Source organism: Mustela erminea, chromosome 9, assembly GCF_009829155.1.
Source record: "Mustela erminea isolate mMusErm1 chromosome 9, mMusErm1.Pri, whole genome shotgun sequence".
Classification (NCBI taxonomy): Eukaryota; Metazoa; Chordata; class Mammalia; order Carnivora; family Mustelidae; genus Mustela; species Mustela erminea.
Window position 1 is genome coordinate 37649881 of NC_045622.1, and position 21298 is coordinate 37671178.

A 21298-nucleotide genomic window follows, 5' to 3' on the forward strand; every position below is an offset into this window, starting at 1 on the left:
TAGGCTTCACTGCCAGCATGGAGCCCAATGCGGGGTTCAAACTCACAACCGTGAGATGGAGAGCCGAGCTTCACGGACTGAGCCAGCCAGGAGCCCCTATTTATGCTTGTTTTCTAAACAGAGTAGCCCCCCACCTATCTCCTCTCCTCTCCCTGGGGGCAGGTATATGCAAATGAGGGTCCTTGCGGCGCACCAAACATTGTCCCCCTCCCACACTGGCAACACACATGTGTTCTTCAAGCCACAGGGAATGACGGTCACTGCCCTACATAGTAGAGCCCTTCAGCCCTACAAACACAGCTCCCTCCTCGTCACAAAGACTGCAAAAGGGAATCTGAGGTACTTGGAATATAACCTACCCTTGTAAGTCAAGTGGGGCAGCTTGGCTCCCTCCCATGATGACTGGTATCCGAGAATGCTATTATTGGGAGGAGATGGCAGGAAGGAATCCGTGACTGGACATGACTTGTGTTCTTAAATGACACGGGTAGCCCAGCGACTGGGAAGTGTCCCTTTCCATATCAGGAACCCCTGCCTCTAGCTGGTGAATTCCAGGCACTGGGTGGGAGCTGGCAACCTTAGCATCTGGACCTGGCTTCCCGTCTTCCATGCTTCCCCTTGCCCGCAACGCCCCTGCTCCCTCGGAGCCCAGCCACAGTCCAGGGGACGACTCCAGAGAGTCCTTAATGGGCTCCAGCGTTTCCTTTGCTATGTTTCTATTGAGCACTTGTTGTGGACAAGACATGAGGCAAGGCGAGGGGTGAGCAAAAGGGAGGGCTGGTGACACCGAGTGTCAGTCCCCCCTTCTCTGGCTCCCATCCCTGTCTTGCCCGTCCAGTCATGAGGACACCAAATTTAAAACTCCCTTGTTTTTTTCTCCACACCCAACTTGCCCACTGGGGGGCTGGGGCTGGAGTGTTTGAGGCAAGCCGAGCAGAAGTATCAGGCCTCACCAGACCAGACCATATTTTAATTCTTACATCATTTCAACGGTCAGGAGCTCCAAAAGCCTTCCAAACACTCCCAGCAACAACTCAGGGCTTAGAAGAGTCCCCTCAGTGACTCCTTCCAGAATGTTTCTGCCTGTAATTCTCCCCATCACAGGGCAGTCAGGATCAACAAGCAGTCCCAGCCCCAGGCTGCTGCAAAGGCTACCAGAGTTGCTTTGAACTTGACTGCGGGCACCACACCCTCTCTGGTCTTCTGCACCTCATCATTTCTATGATGACCCACAACCTGCCAGCAGACAGCGAGGCAGAGCCCCTTTTGCTCCCCACCCCCACAGCAATCCTCCCCAGTGCTGGCAGCCCCACACCAGCACCCACCACGCCAGGCCACATCTGCTGCTGCAGGGGGTGCGGGGGGAAAAATCTCTGTGGCACGGGCTCTGCCTGCAGCCCCCATCCCTCCATGCCAGCACCCAGGAGGGCCTAAATAACAGTCCTTCACTGCCCCACCTGTGAGTATCTGAGGCCTGGGCAGCGTCTGTCCCTCTTTTCTGAGAGAAGCCCAGTGGGCTGAACTAGTGAGAAAACGGGCCAAAGACCAAGGAGAAGACTTTAATATAAACCCCAGTCGATTTTATCGTGAGGTCTCTCTCCAATCTTCCACACTCTGCTTCCGTACACGTGTAGTTTTTTAATTCCAAAAAGTCTGTGCAAATTTTCAGATTTGGTAGAACTCTTTCTTTAAAGAAAAATGTTTCCTTAAAGTAAAAATTGTCACCCATTTACGACTTGGATCCTATTTTATAGACTACTAAGTTCATGGAAAGTTTAGTTTTCAGAAACTGGAAAACAACAAGTTATTTTAGGCTTAAGAGGATATCATATCAAAATCAACACATTTTGATGTATACCAGGATATCAATGTCAGAAGAAGAGAGGAAAATTGGTATCTGTAGCCACAAAAGGTGATTTTCACATTTTCTATACACATGCCCACAGCGATGGAAAAGCAGTGAGATTTACTGCACCCTCTTTCCTAGCAGCACCTCTGGACTGACCTGACTCCCCTTTTTCCTTTCCCCACATGACCATGCCTGCTCCTAAAGCCCCCACAGTCACATAGCATCCCATGCCCTGCTGCTTTGGCTCGCACTGCACCATATATCTGGAACCCTTTTTCAGAGATCCCTTCGAACTCTTCCCCTGCTTGTGACTGTTACCCCGAGTCAGAAGCCACCCCTCCCTCTACTTTCCACGGCACCCAGCTGCACACCTGACACTGCCCAGATGCCACGAGTCCTGCAAGAGGAGGTTATGACTATCTTTTCTGCTCAACCATCTTCCAAGGGGCAGGTTCTCTGTCCTATAAGGGTCTGACGTCCTCTGCCAAGAACAGCCATCATGCACACCAGGCTCAACAAACATCGATGATGCCAAAACCTACCACCTCTCGTTCACTCGACAAGCCTTACAGAAGGGCTTCTATGTGCCGTACAAGACACCAGCTTCTAGGGAACAACAGAATACGGAGTAACTCATAAGCAAGGGAGCCACGTAAACAAGTTATAAAGCAACGTGCAAAGTGCAACCTGGAAAGAATATTCGAGGTACCAGCAAGGTGGGGAGGACTTCTCATGAGGGAGAAGGAAGCCAGGTTTTAAGTGTGCAGGCCTGTCTCAGGGCCAGCGCTCCTGACTGAAGTGGTGGGGGACAGCTCCATTGAATCACTCCCCTCTCTCTTTGTTGTTACTGTTCTCCTTCATCGCCGCTGCTTGTTCTTGCTTTCACCCAAAAGCTGACACTGCACCAAGTTCAATGCTGCCTGACATGACTCCATACATGAATTTATGTACCTCTCTTCTCCTCCCTACTCTCTCTCTTTCTGGCACTATCTAATAAGCACTCCACCTAATAGGTGTTCCCCAGTGCAGCTGGGATCCCCCGTGCCTGCTCTCCCTGCAGAAGCCCGTGAGAGTAAGGGGAGTCGGCTCCACAATCCCCGCCAACCCTCAGCGGCTGAGCGCTCAGAGCCTGACACTGTCTTGTCACTGAACCACGTACTGCTGGACATCACCGGTCAGCATGTCTGTCCTAGCCCCCAGATGGGAGGTAAACTCTTGCAGGGCAGGAAGAAGACCATGCCTGGACCTCCTCTTGTGTCCCACTCAACACACAGCAGTGCTCTGCACCTAGCATAAGCTCAGAATGCTGCTGGATAAACCGACTCCCAATCCCAACCGAAGGCCCCTCTGGCAGCCTATCAACTTGATCGTGTTGAGAGGGCTTCTGCCTCCGGAATGCCCCTACTATGCGGGTGGACATTAAGCTTGATCACAGAAGGTAACCAACTCCCTCCTCCTGGCATCAGAGGTCCAAGACCTCTGCCTCTCCATGATGGGGACCGTGCCTCATTTGCTCCTGGGCCCTCAGTGCCTAGCACAGGCTCCAGCCCACAGCTGGTCTTCAAAGAACATTTGCAGAAGGAGAGACTATCTCCAGGACCCCAGCTACTTGGTGGTTTCCCTTTCTACCAGAAGTCCCAACTCCTTGCCAGCTGGAAGGCGGAAGGAGAAACTGCATGACTCTGCCTGCCCAAAGACAAAAAAAAAGAAAAAACAAACAAACAAACAAAAAAACCCAATCACTTGTTTTCCACAAGGAATTTGGCAACTTCCTGCCAAGTGGAACAATTCAGTGCTCTAGATCACAAAATCAAGCTCACCATAAGCTGTTTCTAACCAATTCCTTCTGCAACTTCAGAAGTCCCATCAAAATACCACCATTCTCAGGGCACTTGGGTGGCTCAGGCCTCAGCCTCTTGATTTCAGCTCGGGTGGTGATCTCAGGGTCATGAGATGGAGCCCTGCGTCAGGCTCCGCACTCAGCATGGGGGGGTGGTCCGTTGGAGAATCTCTCTTCTTCTCCCTCTGCTTCTCCCCTCTGCAGGCACCACCATTTTCCAGTCACTCAGGTCTACAGCCTTTCCAACAACTCTGGTCAGTATCTGCCCTTCTTGACCTATTAAAAACTAGGTACCCAAGGGCCGCTTATTGTTCCTTGATCTCTTAGAAATCATTCTCTCCCATCCTTCCCCTTCAAATCTTGGCCCCCACGTATGCATAAGACCTCATTTAATGCCCCATCATCTGGCATCCGGCCTCCCTAGTTCCACTTCCCTCCTTGACCCTAGACCCTACATGTTACCATCAGGTTTATTAAGCACTGCTTTCAACAGGTCCATCCTCTGCTCAAACAATAACTTCGCACTCTGAAAATCATCAAGTCTGTACTCCTCTGTTCTAACAGACTGGACCATAGTCATGCTCCTATCCCAAGAACCGTGACTAACTCTCCTGCCTCAACAGGGACGGTCACCGTATCTCTCCTTCCAGGAACATGTAAAATTCTGTTTGAAATCTCAAAATCTTAGCAAAGTTCTCACCTTTGCTTATCCAAATCCCACCTGTGCTCCAGGGCTGAGGACCAGTACAATTTCTCATAGAAGCTTTCCCCAAGGTCCATTGCCACCCACCTCTCTTCTCTCGTACTGAACAGGCTAGAGCTGTCCCGTTGACTCAAAAGCATCCTCTCCTGTGTTGTAAGTCAGAACAGCTGATGAGATAGACCAGTCTTATTAGCCACGTGATCCTACCCCAAACACTTTCGCACCTCAGAAGTGTTATTATGAGTAAAGGATAGTCTACATGATGGGGACTTGTTCATCCCACATTCGTAACAACACCATCCGGGTGGAGGATTCTGGTATTATCCCTCTAATACCTGCCAGGTGCAGTCATTTCCCAGCACTCATGACCCCGCAGAGCTGAAGTCTCAACCAGTATCAAAGTGAGGTAATAAAGGGAGAACACACATTTCATGGAGTACTTTTCTGCACATCCTCCATTCAGCCACTCAGGAACTTCTCTGCTCCAAATTTCGAAGTAATTACACAAAAGCAAGGGTGAGAGGGAAGGGAATAGGAGACCGTTGTTTTCGACAAATCTGATGGCAAGGGCGCTCGTTCCAGGAGCCGGACATGAACGCTAAGCCACACTCAGGATCAGTGGGGAAGCAGGCAGAAGAACTGAGCAGTAGGGATGCAAACAGGATCCACAGGGGTATAAAACGAACCACGTGGGCAAAGAATACACATACAGCTGGGGTTTCCTTTCTTCCCAACGTTCACGCCCATCGCAGCCTAGGAGGGCTTCCAGGGGGCGCGCAATAAAATCTCTTTCCACCAGACCTGGGCTCCTCGGATACCGCCCGCTCGCGCCGGCCGGCCCCACCCCGCCCCTCCGGCACCGGCCTTACCGATCGAGATTTCCTGCGCGAAGGCCAGCGAGATGAGCAGCAGGGGCAGACCCACGGCGATGCACGTGACCATCTTATCCACTGCCAGCTCCAGCCGCAGCCCCTTGAACTTGGGCTCCGAGGGCTCCTTCAGCAAGAAGTCCGAGAACACGTACTCGGTGGCCAGGTGGGCGATAGCCATGGCTGCGGCGAGCCGGGGTCAGCCCGACAGGCTCTGGAGGGCAGGCCCGGGTACCGCGCCTTCGCCGTCACCTGCCGCGCCCGCGGCTTTCGCTTCCCCTTTCCCGGCTCCCCGGTTGCTCACACATCCCCTCCCCGACCCCCAGCCTTTGTGTGTCGCGGCTCCCGGCTCCCGACGAGCCACAGCACCGTCGCCGCAGCTCCCGCCGTGCGCCCGGGCGCAGGAGCTCTCGCGCTCGCTCGTCCGCCGCCGGCCCGCCCCCGCGCGCTCGCCCAGTAAGGGTTCCCGGCTGCGCGCGCCGCTCGCTGCCTCGCCCGCGTCCGCAGGCGCGAGAGGCAGGCGCTCCGGCGACCCCTCCGCCCCGCCCCAGGGCCCGAAGCCGCCCCCCCGCCCCGCCCCGCCCGCGCTCCGCTCGCCCCGCTGCTCCCTTCCGGGACCCTGGGCGAGCCCGAGAGCCCGGGCGCGTGGAGTTGCCGGAAGCCGCGGTGACGCGGGCGGGGTGGGCACCGCCCCGTGCGGGGTCCCTGGGATCCGCCTCCGCAGAAGCATCTTCGCACTGACCAGTACCTCCGAATTGCTTGCGCCCCCCCTCGGCCTCAGCCTCCCCAGTTTCTAGCCCGGGATTTTTGCTAATCATTTCTGAAAGCGGCTTTTCACCCTGTGGACTGGACGGTACCCCTTGACGCTCCGCTAACAACTCTACACGGTGGAACCAGCTTAAAAGGAGCTGCAAACGCTTCAAAGGGCAATGGCCGCCATAAAAGCCAGTCCAAGGGTGTAGAAGAGGGGACTCTGAACCCTTCCGGGGAGCTTGTGCGAGTGGAGGCGCGAGGTCTGTGGGGAGCTCTGCGTGCGCCAGAGTCTCACACTTCGATGATCGCTGCCCCGGTCTGCGCTTTTCCTCCAGCGCTGGTGGGCCGATCCTTGATGCGGGAGCCGGCCCCCGGCTGTCCGCCGGTGGGTGGGCTTAGGGGCTGCCGACAACTGCTTCTGAACCCCTTACAGGAAGTGGAGAAACAGGAGGAGATGCTGTAGCCCACAATCTTTGCAGCTGACGGGACCTTTAAACTGGAGGCTGCTTGGGCTGGGCTGCCTACTCTGCCCTTTGTTGCTGGGCGGGTCCAGGCTAACCTCCCCATCTGCCCTCAGGTCCCTCAGGCTTATCTCCATCTTGACCGGTCCTCTGAACGCTCCAGCAGTTTACCCAGCTCTGCCCTGGGATGGCTCACAGGACTTTGGACTCACAATGGCCGGGACTGCAGTCGTCTTCCCCTCCAGCTGAACTCCTGTCTTCCCTATCTATCTGGCTGAATGCACTACCATCCACCCATCCACCCAACCCAGAAGCCTCCAGCACTATCTTTACCGCTTCCATTTCTCCCAGCTGCCACAGCCAATTTCCAAATTCTCTTGCTCCTCTCTCCTAATATACAAAATCTGATGTTGATCAGATTACATTAATATTAATACAGTAATAATAATAATGAAAATTTAGTTTATTCGTATCTCCTTAATGTTTACCTTGTATCCTTTTTTTTTCCCCTAGGATCCCATCTAAGGATGCCACACTGTGTTTAGTTGTCACATCTCCTTAGTTCCTCTTAGCGGTGACAGTTTCTTAGACTTACTTTTGATGACATTGCTTTTTTTTTTAAATTAATTGTAAAGTGCATTTAGGGATTGAATAATACATGCTCTTCCCCCACCCGACCCTTGCTCCAGTGTCATTTATTAGAAGGAAGCCAGAGCAGCTGCGGACCTCACAGCAAGCATCCCAGAATCTGTTTGATTTGTTTTAGACCTTTGACATTTGAATAGGAGACTTTTTGCAACCGAAATAGTCAAAGTCAGACTAGTCCAGCCCACTATACCATCTGTTCTGCTTATATATTCAATCAAGTAATATTTGCTGAACAACCATTATGTATCTGCACTGTGGTCTGGGCTGGGGATGCAGTAATGAGCAAAAAAAAAGTCAGGGGTAGTCAAAGAGGCAGAGGAAAATCAAACTAACAGAAAGATAAAATGGTCATGTCTTGTGATAAGCACTAGAAAGGAAAACAGTGACTCTGAGAAATAACAGAGGAAAGACTGGGGAGTTCAAAGATCGCCAAGAAAGGTAGATAGAAGGATGAGAGTGCTGGAGAGGAAGGTACTCCAGCCACAGAAAGCAGTGTGTGCAAAGATCCGGAGGCAGAAAAGAACTAGCAGGACACAAGAACTGATCAAAGCTAGAGCAGGGAAGAGTTGGAGAGGTATGCATTGGCCAAATCAGGCTGGGTCCCAGACCAAGGTAAACAATTTGGATATAATTAAAAGTGAAATGGATGAAATAACATATGGAGAGGGCTGTAAAAAATGACCACAAACTTGATGGCTTTCATGTATTCTCTAACAGTTCTGGAGCTCTTAAATCCAAAATCATATTCACTGGAATACAAGATGCCGGCAGGGCCAAGCTCCCTCTGAAGGCTCTGAAGGAGAATCTGTTCCCTTGCTTTTCCCAGGTTTTACAGCAGCATTTCTTGGCTTGTGGCCCCTTCCTCCAACTCCAAAGCCAGGGCACAGTGTCCTTCTTCAGTTGTCACATGGCCTTCTTCCATAGACAAACCTCCCTCTGCCTCTCTTAGAAGGGTGCTGTGACTTTTATTTATGGACAACCTGAGTAGTCTGTCTCAGGATCCTTCACTTCACTGCATAGTCCTTTTTTCCATATAAAATAACACAGGTTCAAGGATGAGGACACAAAATCTTTGGGGGACATTATTAAGCCTAACCCTGAGGGCAAAAGAGAGAAGACGGCCCAGTGGCAAGCCCTGAGGCATGCCAACACTTAAGTTAGATGGGAGAGAAGGAATTAGCAAGAGACTGAGAAGGGAGAGCTGAAGGAAGAAGGAAGGCTGGCAAGAGGTCATGGTGATGAGTCAGGGGACCATGGGGTATTTTTGAAAGAAGGAGCCATCAGTTGTTATCGACAGGTTGAGTGAGATCAAGGTGAGGAAGCCATTAGAAATGGCCTCGTGGTTGTTGATTTTGACAACAGCAGAATGTGAGGTGGGAGCAAGTCACACTGAGTTGGAAGTCACTGGAATGGGTTGAGGAATTCATGAGGTGAGGTGGTACAGGCAAAAAGTTCTGCTATGAAGGGAACAGAGAAACTGGGTTAGAGAGGGTTATGAAATTAAGGAGAGCAGCCCTCTGTCTTTTAATAGTGGGTGCTGCCAATGACTTCATGCAGTAGAAAAAGCTGAACACTGAGGGAATGAAGTTCTTTTTTTTTTTTTAAAGATTTTATTTATTTATTTGACAGAGAGAAATCACAAGTAGATGGAGAGGCAGGCAGAGAGAGAGAGAGGGAAGCAGGCTCTCTGCTGAGCAGGGAGCCTGATGTGGGACTCGATCCCAGGACCCTGAGATCATGACCCGAGCCGAAGGCAGCGGCTTAACCCACTGAGCCACCCAGGCGCCCCAAGGGAATGAAGTTCTTGAGAGAGCAAGAAGGTATAAGTCCAGAGCTAAGGAAGAGACCCGTCCTGGTAAGAGCAGGGATACTTCTTCATTGTTACTGGAGATGTATCTAATTGTAATTGGTTTTCTCAAGGACTGAGGCAGAGGAAGAAGTATGGTACATTTGAGGAAACAATGTTTGAGGATAGTCGTATTCTTTGGGAGACATATTGTTATTCTGTTTCATTTCCCTTAGCAGGTATAACAAGGATAATTGCTGAATATCTAAAAGACTATTCTCCTTTAACCAACCCTGCCCTACTTCTAATGATCAGGTAATAGTAAAAAAAGAAAAAAAAATGCAAGTAGCCATCTCATAATCTGTGAAACTTTATTAAAAAGAGAAATGGTGTGTAATCAAACTACTTTATGGCTTCATTTTCATTAAAAAAATAGACTAAGAGAAAAGGGGAAAAAACTAAATAATTTGTTATCTAGGTGAGTTATAAATAAGGCATTTAATATAATTATCACTATGAAATTATACAGCCTACACATGTACGAAAACCGTAGAACACATACTACAAAATCACATTGTCAGTGGTTAGCAGGCTGGAATTCAGAATCCTTTGGGTACACTGTTGGATATGACGTTCAAGCCAACTAAGAACAGAACTGTTAGCATCCGCATCCTGTTTCATGTAAGACTATAACTTCTATCAAATTACCCATTTTCCCTCACCAAGATGAAGATGAGAAAGTAGGAAATGTCCCTCCACCAGAGTTATTTTTTTAGGTTCTACTTGTTCACCTGGACAGCCAAATGATCTGCTAAGGCAAATGTACCGATATCATTCATCTGGCATTGACATTGGCATCGCAGGGCATCTGGCCCTGAGTTAAGGGCAATTTCTCAGTCTAGTAATAAGCAAAGTTGCTTTTATCAATCTTAACCTAACGTTTAGGCGTGTATACAGAGAGTGTGGATCACCTGTAATGGGTTGAGTTTAATTGTCTGGTAATTTATTTTTGCATTTGAGCCTTGAAAACTGTAATGCATGTCTTCAAAACCAATTTAATGATTTAAAACCTTATAACTGGGACTCTCTTTTTTCTAGCCTTTTCTGTTTTTTTTTTTTTCCTCCTCCCCCAAAGGGCTGTCTTTAAAAGGCATGGAATCAAGAATTTTGTGAGAGTTCTTCTCCCTACCAGTCAGCTGCACTGATGACTTCCTCCTGGTGTTGCTCACATGGTGAGACTGTTTTTATTTCCTAGAAGATGCAGACTTTGAAAGATCCACTAGGTGAATAAAAAAAATCAGACTCAAGGCTCAAGTCCAGATTCGCCTTCTGTAAAGCTTCCCTCCCACGCAGGAGCTCCCACTAAACTTTAGGAAGTCTCTGCTTCAGTGGGAGATCCTATGCTTCTCTTGTAGAACTTCTGGCCCTCCACATTCTGAAATACAAAACAAATTCTCTGGATGATTTTTGGGGGGGGGGCAAAAAACCCTGTTGCCATGGAAACTTTGTAAAAACATATAACATGACTCGAGTTGTAAACATCATAGTATCTCTGCAGGTTTGCATAAAAACCGCAGCAATTTTTTTTTTTTAAATGCTGATAACTTTGCCTTCTGTAGCAAACAGAGCACAGGCTATTTATATTAAAGTGGAAAAGGCCAGGAGATCTGGCTAAGGCCTCCAAAAGCTTCATTTGGTCAAATTCTATCAGCAGATAGTGGTTTAGACATTTTCATGAACTCCTCAAGAAGTTATTTTCCCTGAAATGACTAAGGGAAATATCTTATGTAACATTATATAGTGTTGAAAAATCAGTGCCATTCCACTTAGGTGCCTGAAGCAGTTTAACTCCCAAAGTCGTCCATCTAGAAACTTGGATGGTTAGCTGAGGAAGCTCCGTCTAATCTAAGAATTAAAAAAAAAAAAAAAGGAAAATAAAGATATCTTTCAGAGGGTTGTCCCACTTCAGCAAATTCTTTCAGAGAACAGACTGTGTTTTCTCAGTCACACCTGTTCTTCTTTCTGTATTTTATACCTGAGGATTATTCACAGCCCATTAAAAAAATAAATAAGTAAAAGCAAATTGCTATGATTGTGTTCTGGAGGATCAAAGCCTGATCCAAGATATAATGTAAACCTGTCTTAATGAATGATGCCTTGTCCAGTTTCCCTGCTGAGGACAACCAGCTGGTTCACAGAGCATCCGTGGGGAGTGCACAGGACTGGACTTCCCGGTATGCGACCTGCTTCCTTGCCGACCGCAGTCTGAGGGAGAGAATCACTGTGGAGATCAGGAGGAGGAGTCCAAGGATGAAGAGGATGACCAAGGCTGCTTTGGCTCCCCTAGGACCCAGATTCTTGCCAAAGAAATAAAGCTGCTCCTTGCCAGGTTCTTCTGTGAAAAGAAAAGTGAGGTGTCAGTCCTCCGCCCTTCCCTAGAGAGTGAATGCTGATCGTTGGCATGAGGGATTCAGGGAGGGTATCATTACCATTGGGGGGCACTGTGGCTGGGTGGGATGCGCCTCCAGATGGAGATTTCGTGGAGTAAGGGATCCTGTTGTCTGGATGAAGATGACAAAATTGATTGTTTTATAAACAACAAAAGTAGATTCTTTTCATGACATGAGTTATTTCACGGGTTATGCCATTTTACCAAGGAGGACTTTATCCTGTTTGTATCTGCAGGGCTTTCTTAAGTTCTTACTATTTTACATACCTATACACACACTGTCCTTACCCCATCTACCTTTCAAGCTTCTGCTCACCCATTAAGATCCATCTGAAGCATTATAGCTTCTAGAATGTTTGCTCATGTCCCTACGTTGTTAACCATTATCTCCATTATCTCCACAGAGCCCTGTACTCTGCATTCTATGTTGGCACATATCATATTCTATAATAGTTACTGTTTATATGTCTGTCTCTCTTACTTGACTCTGAGCCCTTGGGGGCTCTTAAGTCTCCTATTTTCAGGGCCTACAGGAAGCCTGGTACATCATCCCTGACAGAAAGCAGTACCTATGTTCCGAAGGACTGTGTAGGTTGTCTCCATGCCAGCATGGATGTGGTCAGACACGTGACAGTGTAACAACCATGTCCCTGGGTGATCAGCAAACAACTCAATGGTTTGGAATGTCCCAGGAAAGAGATCATACACATCTCCTCGATAAGATTTATCTATCTGCAGAAAGAAGATAATAAAGATAAGAGCAGAAATCAATAAAATGGAGAATAGAAAAATAATAGAGATAAATCAAAGAAAGCAAACACTGATTCTTTGAATAGGTCATTAAGATGTGATACCATCCTCCACAATGCCCCCAATGATCCCTGCCTCCTGCTATTTATAACCATTGTAGTCCCCTTCTATATTGTATGAAAGTTGGTCTGTGAGAGCAATAGCATGTGGAAGAAGTGATGGCATTCTACTTCTAAAAGACTTAGATTCTCTCTGTTGCTCTCTTCTCTTGGATCACTCACCCTGGGGGAAGTCCGCTCCCATGGCATACCCATGTGGTGAAGAAATGAAGCTTTCAGTCAGTAGCCCCATGAGTGAGTTTGGATGTGGGTTCTCCAGTCCCAGTCAAACCTGACTACTACTGCTCCAGCTGATATCTTGATTACAGCCTCATGAGAAATGCTGGGTCACGACTGACTAGCTAAACTACTCCCAGATTTCTGACCCAGAAAAACTGTGAGTTAGCATTTGTTGTTTTAGGACACTAAGTTTTGGGGTAATTTGTTATAAAACAATAACTAATGCAACCCCCTAGACAAACTGACCAAGAAAAAAAAGACACATATTACAAATATTAGGAACAAAAGAGGGGATGTCACTAAGACCTTCCAGGCACTGGAAAGCATAATAAAGGAATATTATGAATAACTATCTGTGAATTCTACAACTTGTATGGTATGGACAAATTCCTTAAGATGAAAATTACCTAGGTTCATTGTTCAGATTATCTATTAAAGAAACTGGAATTATATTAAAACTTTCTAATAAATTAAAACTCCGGGTCCAGATGGCTTCATTGGCAAATTCTACGAACATTTAAAGAAGAAGTAATACAAGTACTAAACAAATCTTACTGGAAAATAGAAGAGGACAGACCACTTCCAACTCATGAGGCCAGCATTATTACCCTGACGCCTTAGTACTTTACCTATACATTACCCTAATACTATATGAGAAGAGAAAGCTACAACAAATATTTTTCATGAACATAAATGTAAAATCTTTAAAAAATACTAGCATGAATCCAACAATATATACAAAAGATAATGTATTGTGACAAAGCATGACTGATCCTGAGATTGAAAACTGGTTCAATATTTGAAAATTAATCTATGTCAATGACAAATATACTAAAGAAAATCATCCACAAACTAAAGAAGAAAAATGTGATCATCTCAATAGATGCAGAAAACACATTTGATAGAATTTAACATCTGTTTATGATAAAAACTATCAGCAAACTAAGAATAGAAAAAAAAACTCCTCTCACTTATTAATAGGAACTACGAAAACCCTAAAGCAAACTTTATATTCAGTGATGAGTAACTGAGTACTTCCCCCACCCCCCCACCAAGACTAAGGCGAGGATATTTCCTTTCACCATTCAGATTCAACATTTGAGGTTCTAGCCAGTGCAATAAGGCAAGACAAGAAATAAAAGGCATACAGATTGAATAAAGAAATAAAACCATCCCAATTTACAGAAAAGAAGATTGTCTATGTAAGAAACCATCACCCCAAAATCTACAAAAAAGCTACTAGAACTTTTTAGCAAAGTTGTAGGATACATGATCAATTATACAAAAATCAATTATACTTCTATATATTGGTAATTAAAAATTAGAAATTGAAATAGAGACAATGCAACTTATACTATCACCAAAACCCATGTTATTGCTTAGGTAATAATCCAACAAAATATATTCAAGATCTGTATGCTGAGATGGGAAAAACATTCCATGCTCATGGATTGGAAGAATAAACATTGTTAAAATATCTATACTGCCCAGATCAATCTACACATTCAATGCAATCAAATCCAAATACCATCAACATTTTTCACAGAGCTGAAACAAACAATCCTAAAATTTGTATGGAACCAGAAAAGACTCTGAATATCCAGGGGAATGTTGAAAAAGAAAACCAAAGCTGGGGGCCTACACAGTGCCTGACTTCAAGCAATATTACAAGGCTGTGAACATCAAGACAGGATGGTACTGGCACAAAAACAGACACATAGAATAATAGAACAGAATAGAAATTCCAGAAATGGATGCTCAACTCTATGGTCAACTAGTCTTCAACAAAGTAGGAAAGAATATCTGATGGAAAAAAGACAGTCTCTTCAATAAATGGTGCTGGGAAAATTGGACAGCTGCATGCAGAAGAAGGAGACTGGACCATTCTCTTACACCATACACAAAGATAAACTCAAAATGGGTGAAAGACCTAAATGTGAGACAGGAATCAATCAAAATCCTAGAGGAGAACACAGGCAGTAACCACTTCGACCTTGGCCAGAGCAACTTCTTGCAAGACACATCTCTAAAGGCAAGGGAAACAAAGGCAAAAAATGAACTATTAGGACTTAATAAAGATAAAAAACTTCTGCAAGGCAAAGGAAACAGTCAACAACAACCTAGAGAATGGGAGAAGATATTTGCAAATGACATAACAAACAAAGGGCTGGTATCCAAGATCTATAAAGAACTCAAACTCAACGCCCAAAAAGTAGATAATCCAGTTAAAAAATTGGCAGAATACACGAGCAGACACTTCTTCAAAGAAGAAATACAAATGGACAACAGACACATGAAAAAAATGTTCCATATTACTTGTCATCAGGGAAATACAAATTAAAACTACAATGAGATGCCACCTTACACCAGTTAGAAGGGCTAAAATTAACAAGACAGGAAAAACAAATGTTGGCAAGGATGTGGAGAAAGGGGAACCCTCTTTCACTGTTGGTGGGAATGCAAGCTGGTACAGCCATTCCGGAGAACAGTATGGAGGTTCCTCAAAAAGTTGAAAATAGAGCCACCCTATGACCCAGCAATTGCACTACTGGTTATTTACCCTAAAGATACAGATGAAGTGAAAAGAAGGAGCATCTGCATCCCAATGTTCATAGTAGCAATGTCCATAAAAGCCAAACTGTGGAAGGAGCTGAGATGTCTTTCAGCAGATGAATGGATAAAGAAGATGTGTTTTGTACATACAATATAATATTACCCAGCCATCAGAAAGGATGACTACCTACCATTTACATCGACATGGTTGGAGCTGGAGGGTATTATGGTAAGTGAAGTAAGTCAATCAGAGAAAGACAGTTATCTTGTGGTTTCACTCATATGTGGAATATAAGAAATAGTGCAGAGGATCATAGGGAAAGGGAGGAGAAACAATGACTTTATTTGTGATAACTAAAACCCAGAAAGAACCCAAATGCCCCTCAATGGGAAAGTGGATTAACAAACTGCAATGTATTCACACCTTGGAATACTGCTCAACAATCGAACAGGACAAAGTACTGATAACACGCAGGATGGACGCAGTTCAAATGTGTATCCTAAGTGAAATGAGCCAGTTTCAAAATGCTGTAGATGGTGTGATTCCATAGATTTGACATTTCAGGAAAGGCAAAACTACAGAGACAGAAAGTAGATCAGTGGCTGCCAGAGATTAAGCATGAGAAAGTACCTTCCTCTAGAAAGTGCAACAAGGACATTTAAGGAGGTAATGAGGATGTTAATCAGTATTGATTACGCTATCATATGTGCTGCCCCATACACTAAATTAAGGGGCTTTTGCTCAATGGCAATTGTACTTAAATTTTTGAAGTTTATATGTGTACAAAACAACTGTATAGGCATATAGAATGATTTTTATAGTTTTATTAAATTTTATAAATTTTTAATGTATTTTTAAAGATGTGAGTTGAAAAAGGCAAGTTCTGAAAAGCAGCACAGCCATTTAATATGTAAACTGTAGTCATTGTAGACTAATATTTGGTGTCTTAACTATGTTAAATAAATACACAGAGGGGAAATATTAGGCGTTTGTTAAAGTTACTATTTATTGCTGTTTAACCACAAAAGGACCAATGCAGGTTCTTCCACGAATTAGATGTGATCATTCTTTTCTATTCTTTCTCCCTATAGACTTCACTAAGCTCTTGGGACCATGGCCTATTTATTTATTTATTTATTTATTTATTTTTAAAGATTTGATTTATTTATTTTCAAGAGTGAGAGAATGAGCAGCAGGAGGTGCAGAGGGAGAAGGGGAAGGACAAGCAGATTCCCCGCTGAGCACAGAGCCAGAAGCAGGGCTTGATATCAGGACCCCAATATCATGACCTGAGCTGAAGTCAAACTCTTAATTGACTAAGCCACCCAGGCACCCCAGGATGATGGCCTATTTAGATCTTATTCCTGGTATGCTGATTCCTCAGGACAGGGGTGGGGCCTGGCAGTCTCTTCCTTAAACAGCACCCCCGGGTGATTCTGTACAGTCAGTGCCACCAAGGTGGAACAGCTTGATGCTAGACAGGCAGACCACACATGGTCCAGCCCAGCTCAGCTGCTCCGGAAAAAAAAAAAGACAAGATAAAGTTTTGGAGCCAGCTTGAAGTATCTACTGGATAGGGCTTTTCTGTTAGCAAATGACATAGAAAACAAAGGAAATAAAAAGAAAGTAAAAGAAAAGGGGGAAGGTTAAGGATAAGGAACAGACTACTACAGTGGCTTTTATATGTAGTATTAACAGTATCATCCAGAGTGGTAAAAATTATCCCCATACAACTGATGAGAAAACTCCCCTCTGAAGCTTGGAGAGTTTCTCATAAGCACAACAAAATATATACACATATTAAGAAATACCTACCGGGGGGTGGGTATAATCACGTTATTCTGTTCCATTTTCTAATACGACCCTCACAAGTCATTTTTATTCACAGTGAACATACATTGACTCTTTGACTTCAAAAAGTCTTCCCCAAAGCATATTTCTAATACTTACTTTGAAAAGAAAGCTCTCAGCATGATAATGGATGGTATGTATGTCCACTTCACTTCCCATTCCCAACAGATACCAGTTTGTCATCGTATCTTCATTCATGATAAGGCCATGGAGATTCCCAAAAATCTTTCCATTGATAGCTAAGAAGATGAAAACAGTCTTTGATTAGTGGTCATTACTTAATCTGGTTTTAGAAATGGTTCAAGATCTTTAAGTTACCCATATTTTCATCTGCCTAATAAACACATAACCATCATACTCACACCAATGTTCCCACCATTCTAGACCCAAAAGCCAGGTTATAAAGAAATCCTTACAAAAGAGAGCCGGAAAAGAGAGGTCACAATTTATTTTCAAAAGCTACATCTTGGGTAGCAGGGTGTTGTCTGTGTGCTTGCTGGTTTGGCACATTCTCTTTATAGAGTGGGTTACAGGCTTATTTCTGAAGCAGCCCTTATTTATACCATTCTATAGATGAGTGAACTAAAGCACAGAGAATCAAGGTCCTATAAGTCAAAGTTAAATGACCTAGAAGCTATTCCCTTAACGCTTTGCTTTCTGAGAACTAGTTTGGGGCAAGTTCCTAAGCATGACTGAATTGCCAAAAGGAGGAAAGCTTCACATGGACTGAGCCCACACCCTCACAATGACCAAAGCAAACTCCAGCTGGGTTGACATGATGGGGACTCTCCCTCTGCTTTCTACTAAATCTTTATTCTGTGCATTGTGCCAAGGCAAATGAGTTATATTTATTAAAAATAGCATACTCAGAAACTTTGGGGGAAGGGATGCAAAATTATAGGGGAAGAAGTAGCTGAATCAGAAATCAGCCTGCATATTCTAATCAATGTTAGCAATATAAGCTTTGTGACCTTGGGCAAGGCCTATCTTTTTGTATATTTTGGTCAGAAGTATCTTGGTATGATAGTACAAATGTGTCAATTAAAACATATTACTCTCACTTTAAAAAAAAACTACCTTAAAGTACATAGAATTAAATAAAGAACATAGACACATTAAAAGAGAAATTTGGTGATGAAAATTTCATGTTCCTGAGTCAGTGTAACCAGGCCCTTAAATTTGATTAGCTTGATGTTATGATGTACTCTTATATATCACCCATAAGTGATAATTCATTTTTTAGGAATTACTTTACAATTTTACAGTTTAGGGATCCCAGAGTTCTGAGATAGAGCACCCTACATAATTGATCCAAAGTTGCACTTGACCTTGCTGATAGCCAATCAATGGATTAGTTCATTCTCTCTGAAGGAAAGGTCTAAAGGAGTTTCTCTAGTCCACGTGCCCCTGGGAATGGGGAAGGGTTCAGAGAAAGAGGTTGGGGACCTACTACAGTTATAGGAATTTCTACAAGCTTATATCAACAAGGGTCTTCTTTTTATTTTTTTATTTTTTTTAAGGGTCTTCTTTTTAAACCTCTGGTATACCATGCATTCTGTTGCTCTCTTCAAAATCATCAGTGCGCTTAAAATGTCGTGGATCTTTATTGAGATACTTCTTAATATTGTCATCCAGATACCAGGATTCATTCTCATTAAATACCAAAAACAAGAGAACGAATTCATAATCAACATCACTTCTTCTTCCCTTTTCATTCAACACTCCTTCTCTGCAAATAATCAGAGGACCCATCAAACCGCTATATGTATCCTGAAAGAAAAATAAACTGAATTAGAGGAGCCTTTAAATAATTTAACAAGACAGATTAAGTTAGTAGGAAGGCCACTGTGAAAAGACTGTTGACTACAAAATAATTATGTTTTTGAAGATTTATTTATTAATTTGTGAAGGGAGAGGCAGAGGGAGAGAGAGAACTTCAAGCAGACTCCATGCTGGGTGTGGAGCCCCATATGGGGCTCGATCTCACGACACTGAGATCACAACCTGTGTGGAAACCAAGAGTCAGCCACCTAATCTACTGTGCCACCCAGTCCCCTACCACAAAATAATTAAAAAGCCCTGAAGATGTGGGAATGTTCCTAAAAATGAGCTACAGCAAACTTTTTGAGGGCTGAATTGGTGTCCCTCCCTCATCACTGAGTCACCAGAGCATAGTCCAGTGATTAGTACCTAAAAGATGTTCAACAAATATTTGTTGAATAATTGAATGCTTATTTCTATTTTCCTGTTCACTTTCCAAGTGAGACTATATAACTATATGCAGGTCTTATATTCCACTTTCTATGGGTAATTAGAAAATGATTTGGGAGCATGCATGACCACCATGGCAAATTGTTCAGCCCTACGTTTCCTTTGGGAGGAAAACTCCCACATTTCCAATTGCCTATTTAGATATTCCATCTGGATGTGCTTCCAGCAACAGTTCAATCCACTGAGCATTTTTAAAGTGGGTTTTATTATTTCCCTCAAAACACTTCCTTCTCCTGAACTCTCTATTTCTGTTGATAGTACTATGCTGTTTCCTGTTGTTTAGGTCAGGAAACGATTTCAGTGTTTAATTCTTTTTTCTTCCTCACTTTGTCCCATCGTGTTTACTGTCAAATCTTACATTTCTTTTCCCTTCACAATACCTCTCCATTCTGTGACTTTTCCCCCATTCCATCCACCATGGTTCTAGTGTTGGATCTTAATCCCTCACCCTGGACTAGAAATTGGGTCCTCTCTGGTCTCTGGCTCACCTCGCATCCAGCCTATCCTTTTTGACTACCATCAGGTCAATCTCATCACTCCCATATCTAGCAGTCTTCAGTGTTTTTCCACTGGATATCCTGCTGGATAAATACAAACTCTCGACAGGTCCTTAAGGTCCTCATGTGCTCCCCCAGTGGATTTTTCTACCGTAAGTTCCCCCAAACTACTTTCCTTTTGTACCTTAGATGGTGGCCAGTAGGATGCTGAACATTTCCCAAACACACCTTCTATTTTCCTATTTTCAGCTTTACTCGTAATGTTCTTTTTAGACTCTCTTTCTAATGCTCCCTCTATAGCCCTGTATTCCTACTGAACTCACCAGACTCCAAGTTGTATTATAATTATGGGTGTGCACATGTATTATTTTCCCCAAAGATGATAAATTCTTTCAAGACAGGAATATTTGCATCCTTCATAAAACTTGGTAGGACCATTCGCATATCACAAGTGCTCAATAAATATTTATTGGGAGGCACAAAGGAATAAACAAATGTGGGTTTCCCATAATTTCAATATGTAATTTTATTTTTTCAGGTGTCTTGTATTTCTCTCCTGAACTCTTGCATTGTCCAATACAACTCAGGGATGTTAATACAGCATCTAAAATATAAGTTTAGATAATCCTTTCTCCTCTTAAAAATAATGGACAATGCTTACATTATATATCAGATATGATTTTAGTTTGGATTTTGATTTATGACATGTAATTAGAGACTAGTTGTTTTATATACACATATCTGACTTGAATTCAGAATTTCAGAATCTTTAATTGTTAAGTAAAGTTAATCTACTTATTATTCAACTAGTTTGCAGTTTCAGTTATGTTTGGAGTGTGCTTTCTTTTCCAAGTCCAATGTCAATGGCAATACCTTTACAAATGATAGATTTCTCACATCAAAAACCATGATATAAATTACATTAAAATATATTTTTATTTTATGATTATCTATTTACATATCCTCTTTTGCTTCCAGCTACCTTGTAAATTATTTTATTATTATTATTATTATGATCAGTTAGTCAATATGTAGTAGATCATTAATTTTTGATGTAGTGTAAGTTCTAAATTTGGTAACTGACACATGGGGATTTTATTTGTTGATTTTTTTTTTAACCCATACTTTAGATTGAGGGTTGGCAAACTTTTTTTGGTAAAGCACCAGATAGAAAGTATTTTTTTTACTTTGCTGGCCATACTGTTTCTGTAATAACTACTGTTTACAAAAAGATAATAGACTCCAAATGGAGTCACTTATGCAAAGCCCACATCACCAAACTGATTTAATACCTAACTTAATTACCATTTCAACCTCTCCCCGGAGTGGAGTCTTAATCTGGAGTTACCTGGTCATGACCAATGAGGTAATCTGCTTCTTAGACCTCTGCCATCCCCTAAAGGAAGGTGACCTTGCCACAAATAATCCATTTTTCACTAGTAACTTCCTTATCCCATCCCTTTCTGCCTATGAAAGTTTTTCATTCTGTGCAGCTCTTTGGAACTCTGATCTATCTGCTAGGTAGGAGGCTCCTTGATTCATAAGTTATTGAATAAAGCCTGTAGGACTCTAGAGTGTACTCAGTTGAGTTTTGTTTTTTAAGAGAATTGGTAGCAGTGATGGAATCCAAAGAACACTCCTGATGGCTTTCAGGAACAGTGAGAAACAGGCATGATACC

At 43.7% G+C, this 21298-nt stretch overlaps 2 protein-coding genes and 1 long non-coding RNA gene across 4 annotated transcripts in view; 1 reads left to right on the forward strand and 2 right to left on the reverse strand.

The window, feature by feature from the left end:
• PANX1 (pannexin 1) overlaps positions 1–5850 on the reverse strand; it is a 45164-nt gene extending 39314 nt beyond the window's left edge. For both annotated transcript variants that reach the window (XR_004289179.1, XM_032358247.1), the window contains exon 1: positions 5262–5850. Coding sequence is in view for 1 of the 2 variants with exons in the window: in XM_032358247.1 (XP_032214138.1) it covers positions 5262–5442 (181 nt within the window). In the remaining variant the exon portion in view is untranslated. The remainder of the gene's footprint in view (positions 1–5261) is intronic.
• On the forward strand, positions 5348–11163 carry LOC116598866. The gene is made up of 4 exons (XR_004289180.1): positions 5348–5427; positions 9149–9224; positions 10045–10141; positions 11075–11163. It is a non-coding gene; the product is annotated as an uncharacterized LOC116598866 (long non-coding RNA).
• The window catches only part of HEPHL1 (hephaestin like 1), an 85853-nt gene continuing 75636 nt past the window's right edge, over positions 11082–21298 (reverse strand). Inside the window, exons 16-20 of the mRNA XM_032358246.1 lie at positions 18399–18621; positions 16951–17090; positions 11928–12090; positions 11399–11470; positions 11082–11301 (exon numbers count right to left, since the gene is read on the reverse strand). Coding sequence (XP_032214137.1) covers positions 11102–11301; positions 11399–11470; positions 11928–12090; positions 16951–17090; positions 18399–18621 — 798 coding nt within the window. The 3' untranslated portion in view covers positions 11082–11101. The remainder of the gene's footprint in view (positions 11302–11398; positions 11471–11927; positions 12091–16950; positions 17091–18398; positions 18622–21298) is intronic.